This window comes from Labrus mixtus, chromosome 21 (genome assembly GCF_963584025.1).
Source record: "Labrus mixtus chromosome 21, fLabMix1.1, whole genome shotgun sequence".
Taxonomy (NCBI): Eukaryota; Metazoa; Chordata; class Actinopteri; order Labriformes; family Labridae; genus Labrus; species Labrus mixtus.
This window is the reverse complement of record NC_083632.1, coordinates 4,193,925-4,203,610: the sequence shown is the minus strand read 5'-3', so window position 1 is coordinate 4,203,610 and position 9,686 is coordinate 4,193,925. Positions and strand designations below refer to the sequence as shown.

Sequence of the window (9,686 nt, the reverse complement as noted above, 5' to 3'; positions counted from 1 at the left end):
AATGTCATGCACACAACACTACTTCACCATGTGAGTGGGGTTACTCTAAATTACGGCATTGTGTGGTTCATGGTAGAAGTACAAAGGTGGAGCGATGGCGGAGCGATGGCGGAGCTTCCTCACAGCGCTGTGGTTGAATCTCACTGTAAAAAGGGCTTTTATTTCTCTTCATGTTGAATCACATCAAGGTGAGGTTTTAACACACACATATTTTGATTACATAAATTAAGAAGATGAAGTTAGTTTTGAATATTTATCAAATAAAAAGGCGTATCTTGAAATTTGAACACTAACCCAATTTCACTAATAACAGCATATTCTGTTATTCCTTATTAGCTAACAATAACACGGGCTAACTAATGCACATTACATCTGTCCCTCAGTAAGGCCCAGTTTATATTGCACTTTTTATATCCAGGTCAGGTTAGAGCAGTTCACTGTGGAAGACTTTAAGACCTTCCTGTTTCCTTTAGATGACTTCATCATCAACACACTGCATGTCTTATTCTTTTTTTCTTTGTCTATTATTTTCCACGTTTTGGTCCCCCTCAGACTGATCCAAAAAACTCAAATACTACCTGTGGCTGTAACTTCAAATTAAGATGGCTGCATAACAGAACTGCCACGCTCCCTGTTCAGATCTGCAGTGTATTTGTGTGCTCCATAAACAATAGTTCTAGGAGGAAAATAAGAACTTTTGTACATTTTGATGCATATTTTTTACATCGTTCCCCCTCATGTTCGATCAGAGTTTAACTTTGAGTTAAATTAATCTCAGATTCAGAAACAGAAAGTTGAAGGTTGTTTAAGTTAAATTGAGAAAACGCTTGAAGGAATACACTCACAAGTGACACTTTTTTGGGTCACAATCTCACAACAAAAACAGCTGTGAGACAGGAGACACATATCTATGAAGCATAATAAGTACACACTGTAGGAGAGTCGTCATGCTGTAAATGTGTTAGTGTGCATTTTTCACTGTAACAGACGTGAATTAATCCCCTGTTAGAGACGGACACGGTTACAGAAAACGTCTTTTAAAGCCACACAACAATCCTAATGTTCGTATGAATAATAAAATAAATGACCCGTGTGTTACATGAGGGGAGGACACAAAATCCCCGAACTTGAAGACAATCAATGTTTTGGTTTTTGTCGAACAGTTTTTGAAAAGTCACATAAGAAAGCCTCGTAAAACAAAGTCGCTTCACTTGCTGCTGTGTAAGTCTTAACTGAATTTAAAATGTCTTACTCTGACTATAAAACAACAACAACATAAGCACTTTTACAGTTTTCTAGTTAGTTTTTTTTTTACATTAGACCATAGAGGGTTTGTGTCTTCTCTTGTTTATGTATTCAGCATTGTTTTAACATCAGCCCTAGGCAACGAAATCAAATCAATGTTTCCCTACGATGGGGTCTTTTTGTCTTATAATACTGCTGCCACAGCTATTCCTGTCAAGTAATGTGACCTGCAGCAATCATATACGAGTTTGACACGTGTCCTCTGATGCTACGGTGAGATTAAAAAAAAAACAGTGTCCTCCATTTGTTTACATTTCTAATAGAGGGCGAGCTTGACTGGTACATGCAATGTCAGTGTTGCCTGTATATACATTTCTTTTCTTTTCTTCTGTATTGTACATTTATATGATTTTGCTATTGTAAAAATTGTAAAGTATACTGCAAGAATTAAAATACGTCTTGTAAGGAGTCACTGAGTTTATGTTGTGCTATACTGTGAATCTGCAATGGTTCACTGACGCCCTCTGGTGGCTGTGTGGTGAACTGTAAGGAAGTTAAAATTTGTAAAGCAACTTCCTCAGATAAAGGCCGAGGCGCTGCTTGTCAACAGGCAAGGCAGGCAACTGCTTGGGGCCCCAGACCAGTAAGGGGCTCCCTAGGGCTGGCAAACTTTAAACCACAGCAGTGGCTCAAAATGTGCAAATTTTGCAATGACAGTAGGAAACCTCCCTGAGACTGAGAGGGCCCCATCTGACAGCAACATCTCTCATGGTGCTGCTAAGCGCAAGCATTATTCCTGTAGCAAGAGAAGGATGAAGGGCTCCCTTCAAATGCTGATAATGGTAACTAATATTATCAACATAAAGGTGATGAACGCTGGTTGGCGGCCCCCCTGTAAACGGACTCGCAAAAACTGAGCTGCATGGTGGGGAGAAGAAGTTAAAAAAGGTAAAAGGTAATACCCAGTAGGTTCTTATTAATCTTTTCATTGGATTAGCTGACAGTACCAAAAATATTGAATTCTTATCCTTTCTTATCCTTTCACAGCTCTTTGTTTTAGGCATTTTGTTGCAAGTTGTATAACAAAAGCTTCTCTTTAATCGTCCTTAATTTTCTCTACAGTACTAAAAAACTTGCCTCTAGATATAAAAGATCACACCTGCACCATACAATTAATTTTAGATCTAAAGAACCAGCCACTACCTTTAAGGTCACACATCGATAACAATAAGCATTGTCTCTTACAAGAATTAAGAGGTGGGGTGGAGATTATTTGCATATTTCTGTGGTTGCATGCTTGCCTTGCTGAGTGCTCACTGAGCTTATCTAACAAGGATGTGGGCTCGACTGGAGAAGGGCTCTTCGAGTGGGCGAGGTTTGATGCCTTCAGTTTCGGCTGTTAGTTTATCAACTGCAGGCAAAAAATAAAGAGTGTCACAGCTCATCATTTTAAATTATCTTTATATGGGCTGATTCTTCCCCCCAATATTTCGTCTAAAACATGAAAAAAGAAGTAAGTTACAGCTTGCTTGAGTCGGAGGTGACTTGTTAAGTATTCTTGTAAACGCAGCGGTGTTTCACTTTGGAACGGCCACCTACATCCTCCAGGCAGCTCACCCTCCCCATGTATATTTAATAGAAATGAAATAGACAAATTGATTACAAATTAGATTCTAGTCAACTGCACTATAACTTTAAACAGTTTTAGTCACTCCCCTTTTTGTTATTTTTTAATTGTGTTTATTTTTCTTCCATTTTGTCTCTGTATTTATTTCCATTTTTCCTCTATATTTATTCTGTTTAAGGATCAAAACTTTGTCCATTATTAGCCCTCCTTGGGTTTCTTACCTCACTTGAGCGCTCAAAACGGCCGCATAAAAAAGGCAGAGCGCTCGGAAAAAAAGAGACGCTGGGCGCTGCGCTTTTTCTCTGGGCGCAGCGCTCAAGTTGATAAATGTTCAACTTTTCAGAAACGCGCTGTTGACGTCACTGTCGCTCTTTTCAAAATGTGTGATATTCCCTGTAATTTAGCCGCCTACAGACCATGTCCTGTACGCACATCCTCTTTGCTCGGTTATCTGGTCGGGCAAAGAAACGATCTCGAATATAAATCATGCAGTAAAAAAAGCAACGTAGCAGTGTCGGTCATCCAGCTGCCATTGTCAACAGATTGTTGTCATAAAGAAGCAAGCGCTCCCGACTGCACAGTCAGCCAATTCTGCCCGGGGAAAAAACACTAGGTGGACACGGGGCTTAGGCTGTTCTTATAAGAAACAAAAGTAAATCACAAAAAAACAAACAGTATTGTTGTGGAATTGATACAAAAACTGCATTGACAGGAGTATTGCCACATTCAAACAATACTGAGATCTCTACCTGGTTTTGTATCGCAGAAATGTTTGCTGTTCATGTCTTAGTTGTTGTTTTTCACTAAATAAGGAACATGTGTTATTAAAACTGATCATGTCTCAAGTGTTCAACCTGTGGGCTGTTCACAGTGACGTTTGTTCTCGCCCCCTGATTTGCCTGAGATGATGTGTGACAGACAGAAGACCCACCGGTGCAGACTCTCCTTCCCTTTGTTCACGACAACTTGATGACTGCAGAGAGATTCACGCTCACGTTTGGATATCAGCACTTAAGAGCTTGATATTTTTTGCACGTCATCATGTTCTGGCTGTTGTTGCTGGCTGGATACTGCGGGCTTGCTTTGATCAGTAACTCAGGTAAATACGAACGCTTGTGCGATGATCTTTTTAATTTGAGACTGAAAAATGAAAATATTTGCAGAAAGTACAGCTGAGTACCATATTTTATGTCAGAAAGAAGTCGTTTACTTGACTTTTTACAAGCAGCTTACTGCTGCTATCACTCTTAAAGCAGTCATTTCATTGTAAATGTGATGTCTGTTAAACTGCAGCTCTACTGCATACGAGTGTTTTGCATGTTATTTTTGACTCAACCTTAACTTCCTGGCCATCTGGGGGAAAGAGGAAGTTTTCTTCTGAGACAAAGACTGAAGTGTTTTTATGATGCTTAAATATACATCGCTGGTGTTTATTTTAATAAACTGCTCATACAGTAACACTTGACCATGACATCGTGATCCCATGATGTCAGCTGACGGTCAGGCTTATGCATTTAAGACTTGTAGTCTATTTTCTCCATTAACTGATTAGCTGTTTTGTCCCTCAGAGCCTCCCTTAGCCCAAAACGACGTCCCCAGATGTGTTGATTGTCAGTCATATTTGTTTCCGGATAACTTTTATGGAGGTTCTCAAACAGATTACCAAAATAGTTGACTAAATACATGTAAAATACTTTGATTGATGGTTGCAGCTATAACTAAATACATTACTTCTATCATTGGCCTTGATGAATACCTGTATGGCTGAAACATGTTGCCATGTTTTTATGAATATGTAGCCCTGATGAATTAAAGGCTTTTTATGCATAAACCCCTCTGAGTGCCTCAGACCTCGTCAATAGCTTCTAAGTTGGATCCCCCGCACTGAAGAGCACCAGAGGGACTCATTGAATTTGATTCTGTAGGACTGACAAGAGGACAAAGGCCTGTGCCCGGATGCTAGGGAAAAAACGGATAGTTTGACAGCTTGTTGAACTCTGAATTTACATCATCTGTAATACCATGACCGCGATGTGTAACCTCAACTTTCTTCACGAGCATCTCTACTTCAAGTCGTAAAAATTGTAATTGCTGCTGCTGTGGCTGTGTCACAATGTCATTCACCTAACCTTATCTTTTCTGCTCAGTGGCCCATGCACTGCAGCTCACCCAGTGGCCCCGGTATTATGGTGTGAAAACGGGCAGCACTGTGAGTATTTACTGTCTGCCCAAGGAGTCAGTCAAGTACCAGTGGTACTGGGCTGCTCAGCACAATGCAAGCGTCAGAGAGCAACTGCCAGGACAAAGGAAGAATATTCAGATGGTCGAGAATACTCTCCACATCGGAAATCTGCACACAGTGGACAGCGGAGTGTACTTCTGCAAAGCAGACGATACGTTGGGACCAGGGACTGGGGTTAAAGTTGCCAGTAAGTGGCAAGTTCATATGTTTTATTCTGTTAATTGTCAAGGTTTCTACATATTTGAACAAAAAACACACGCGCTAACTTACTTGATTTGCTCTCTCAGGAAACATTACTGTAACACAGATTCTGTACAGGACCAGGATAAAGGATGGCCTCATGATCTTCCAGGGCCTCCTGCTGGCCGTGTGTATCGCTGCTCTGCTGCTACGCAAACGAGACCTGGTGAGGAGAAAGTTGACTAGATTAGTGCTGAACAAGTTTGTAAATTACTTTACGAGCACATCACCTGGACCCTTATCACCAACTTATTTGGTTAATTAATCAATCAATCCTTTTTTTATTGTAATTTTCTTCTTTTTTTTTTTTTTTTTTAAGTGACTCACATTCTGTGATTTCTTCTTCTGCAGTGTGTTTATCCGTCACAAAAACCTTTGGAAAGATTGCTACTTTTTTTTAAACATGCCTTTGAATGTGTTATAGACCAAACAATTCATTGACTAGATGAAAAAATAATAGACAATAGAATAATAGAAAAAATAAACTCTTGGCCACACCAAACTTTTCTGGGTTGGTTGGAGAACAATTGCTTAGAATAATATGTAAATAAAACTAGGGGACCCGGTCACAATAATAATATTCATTGTCAAGATAAAAGGTAGGTAGGTATGTAGGTAGGTAGGTATGTAGGTAGGTAGGTAGGTAGGTAGGTAGGTAGGTAGGTAGGTATGTAGGTAGGTAGGTAGGAAGGTAGGTAGGTATGTAGGTAGGTAGGTAGGTAGGTAGGTAGGTAGGAAGGTAGATAGGTAGGTATGTAGGTAGGTAGGTAGGTAGGTAGGTAGGTAGGTAGGTAGGTAGGTAGGTATGTAGGTAGGTAGGTAGGAAGGTAGGTAGGTATGTAGGTAGGTAGGTAGGTAGGTAGGTATGTAGGTAGGTAGGTAGGTAGGTAGGTATGTAGGTAGGTATGTAGGTATGTAGGTAGGTAGGTAGGTAGGTAGGTATGTAGGTAGGTAGGTATGTAGGTAGGTAGGTAGGAAGGTAGGAAGGTAGATAGGTAGGTATGTAGGTAGGTAGGTAGGTAGGTAGGTAGGAAGGTAGGTAGGTAGGTAGGTAGGTAGGTAGGTATGTAGGTATGTAGGTAGGTAGGAAGGTAGGTAGGAAGGTAGGTAGGTAGGTATGTAGGTAGGAAGGTAGGTAGGTATGTAGGTAGGTAGGTATGTAGGTAGGAAGGTAGGTAGGAAGGTAGGAAGGTAGGTAGGTAGGTAGGTAGGTAGGAAGGTAGGTAGGTAGGTATGTAGGAAGGTAGATAGGTAGGTAGGAAGGTAGGTAGGTATGTAGGTATGTAGGTAGGTAGGAAGGTAGGTAGGTATGTAGGTAGGTAGGTAGGTAGGTAGGAAGGTAGGTAGGTAGGTATGTAGGAAGGTAGGTAGGAACGTAGGTAGGTAGGTATGTAGGTAGGTAGGTAGGAAGGTAGGTAGGAAGGTAGGAAGGTAGGTAGGTATGTAGGTAGGTAGGTAGGTAGGTAGGTAGGTAGGTAGGTATGTAGGTAGGTAGGTAGGTAGGTATGTAGGTAGGTAGGTAGGTAGGTAGGTATGTAGGTAGGTAGGTAGGTAGGTAGGTAGGTATGTAGGTAGGTAGGTAGTACTGTAGTACTAGGCCTAGATATATTACAAAGTCGTAATGTAATTGTGTTAAGAGGCAGAGGATTTTTATCAATGATTGCATTATTAAAATAAAACCCTGAGAGAGAATAGAAGCTGAACCGATACTAGTGCCTCATTTTCAAAGGTTTGTATCTAACAAATGGAGGACTTACACCTGGCCATATCACCTGTAGTGGGAGGTAATTCCGGTTATTATGAGTTAAGGGTTTTAAGTGGTTTCGGCGTTCATTTAATTAAATGTAGCTCGAGCTGAAAGTAAAACCTTACCCATTTAGGATGTTTTGGGTTCTTAAAAATCTGTTGTTGCCACCAGAAGTCCCGGTCGCCATGGCGCTACCTTTAGCGCGGTTTCCTAGCAACAGTTCCGACAGCCAAGACGATAAAGTGGCAACTTCCGTCCTTTAACTCCTCAGACAATTTTAATAATTATTATATATATTTTTTTTTCTGTGATTTTTAGCAAAACAATCGTTATAGTAATTTGAAACATTGATTAATTTCACAGCCCTACCGGAACTCAATTATTTATTTCCAAAAATGCGAGGAAAAATTGTCAAGCCTACAAAAAAAAATCACATTTCAGTTTTGCTTTCTTTTTTTTTTTTTTTTTTTTCAGTTTGAAAAGACGGACAGCATATACGAGGAGCCTGAAATAGATCACATCTATGAGGTTTGTGGTGATTTTTCTATTTCACAGCAATGTTTATCAAAGTGTCATTTAGCCTATTTGCGTAATAGGTGGCCATTTACTGGTAGCTTTCTTGATTACACGTTTATATTAAATACACGCAAACTCAGTCAGCTAGCTCCAGTGACTCAAAAACCACAACCTTATCTTCTGTCAGGCAGCACTGAAGATTTAAATCATGTATGAAAAAGATGTGGGGGAAGTAGCCTACAGTCCTATGGGGCATGCTTTCTCTCCCCAGGTTAAATATTTGTGCACTGCATGTACTAATCTCTTTGTATACTCATCAGATTTATTTTTAAATCAGCCAACTGAGGATGCAGAGGTCTCATATATTTCCTTATCAAATATGATTCATTTGGCTTCGTACAACTTTATTAAGATCAAAGAATAGAAATTAAGTTCATAGGTCCTAAGCATCCTGCCAAAGTGTTCACACCAGCAGGCCTATATCTGCCCAGGAGCAGAGCTCAGCTTGTAGCCATTTGGCAGATTTGTAATTGATGTTTGCAATTGATGAATACACGTTTCCCCTTCTTTTAAGAAATACATGAACTTTTTTAGAGAGAGAAAATGCCTGAAAACAAAATACTGTTAAACTTGACATTTTAAAAAGGACGTGTAGGTTGAAGCCAAAAGGTTGATTTCATGTTCAACTTATTTTAATGTTTTTTTTAAGTACGGGGAGAAACGTGTATAAGTAGATAACAAATATATTTAAACGTCAATCACTCTAGTGTGACATCCAGCAGCTGCTCATCCTTATCTCTGAGTCTTGTCTGATTCATTGACTTTGCAAAGTGAAGCTGAACGGTACCCAAACATAGAGGCATGCAAACCAGACTGTAAATTCGCACAGATGGGACATGTGAACTGACTAAAACTGAACTTCTGTGTCTCTGAGTTAAGCTGACTTTGCTGTGTCTCAGGGTTTGGCGATCGAGACATGTGGAGGGGGCCTGTATGAGGAACTCTCCGTGTACGCGCAGGTTGATGGAGCCGAGGCCCCGTGGGAGTGAGACTAAACTACACGTCACCTCCCAACCTCTACAACCGCACAACAACTTACTTTTTTTTTTACAGGTTCTTGATTATAAAAGTCATAGGTACATGAAAGCACGAGTCCTTAGCAGCTGGAGTCAGGTGTGGAAATTTCTTATTTGTTGCCTGTGAAAGTATTTTTTTCTTTTTTTGGTAATGTGCAACAGCGTGCTTGTTTGATGCTTGCTTTACAGCATGTTATGAGGATTTTATGCAATGCTTGTGTTATTCTGGATTCACTTTCTGACATTTGATTTAAAGTTCAAGGAAGTGTAAACGAACCCTTTCACAATAAGACGCAACTGATGACTTTACAGCTGTAGTGTTGGTGCTAAAAGACACTTTCTTCCTTTTCAATCACTGATTGAAGAAATTGACACTTTTTTTTTTTTTTTAAAGGAAACTGTTCATATGTATGCATCATAGCCTGAACAAAGCCATACTGTCTGCTCTTGTTTGATAATCGCTTGTAAAGTTGCAAAGATTAGAAGACTGAGCAATCAAACAACAATTATTCCCAAGTATTTTGATCATCAATTAATGGTTTAAATATTTATATCAAAACAACAACAAATCTGTTGCTGTTTTATCTGTCATGTAAAGAGAGTGGGACTTTTGATTGTTGTAAAGATGAATAAGCAATTTGATGAAGTCTCTTCTGGCTCTGGGAACATTTTTATGGATTTTTAAACATTATATACAACCCCAAAATTGTGTATGTATTGTAAATAACTGGCGGTTAATATACAATGCAAATAACCCTTAGTTGGAGCTCAATGCCATTTGTAATGTAAAACGAATAAAAACAATGAAAACATCTGTTTTCTCAAGAAAATATTTTTTTATTGAGTTTTGCAGTCAGTCATACAGGTCAAGATAAATATAAATAAACAAGTTGATGAACAACATATTCATGCATTCAAGAGGAGCAATAAATAAGAATAAATAAATAAATATATTTGAAAGGCTGGAGTAGGAGAGCTACAGGAGTAAATCCT

At 39.4% G+C, this 9,686-nt stretch overlaps 1 protein-coding gene across 1 annotated transcript; it reads left to right on the top strand.

Moving 5' to 3' along the window:
* Window positions 1-5,000: 5,000 nt before the first annotated feature.
* Window positions 5,001-9,271, top strand: cd79b (CD79b molecule, immunoglobulin-associated beta; the record flags this gene model as incomplete). The annotated part of the gene is made up of 4 exons (XM_061029003.1): window positions 5,001-5,301; window positions 5,402-5,520; window positions 7,576-7,629; window positions 8,577-9,271. Coding segments are annotated over 4 exons (564 nt in total), but the record flags the coding sequence as incomplete, so codon positions are not given.
* Window positions 9,272-9,686: the final 415 nt, after the last annotated feature.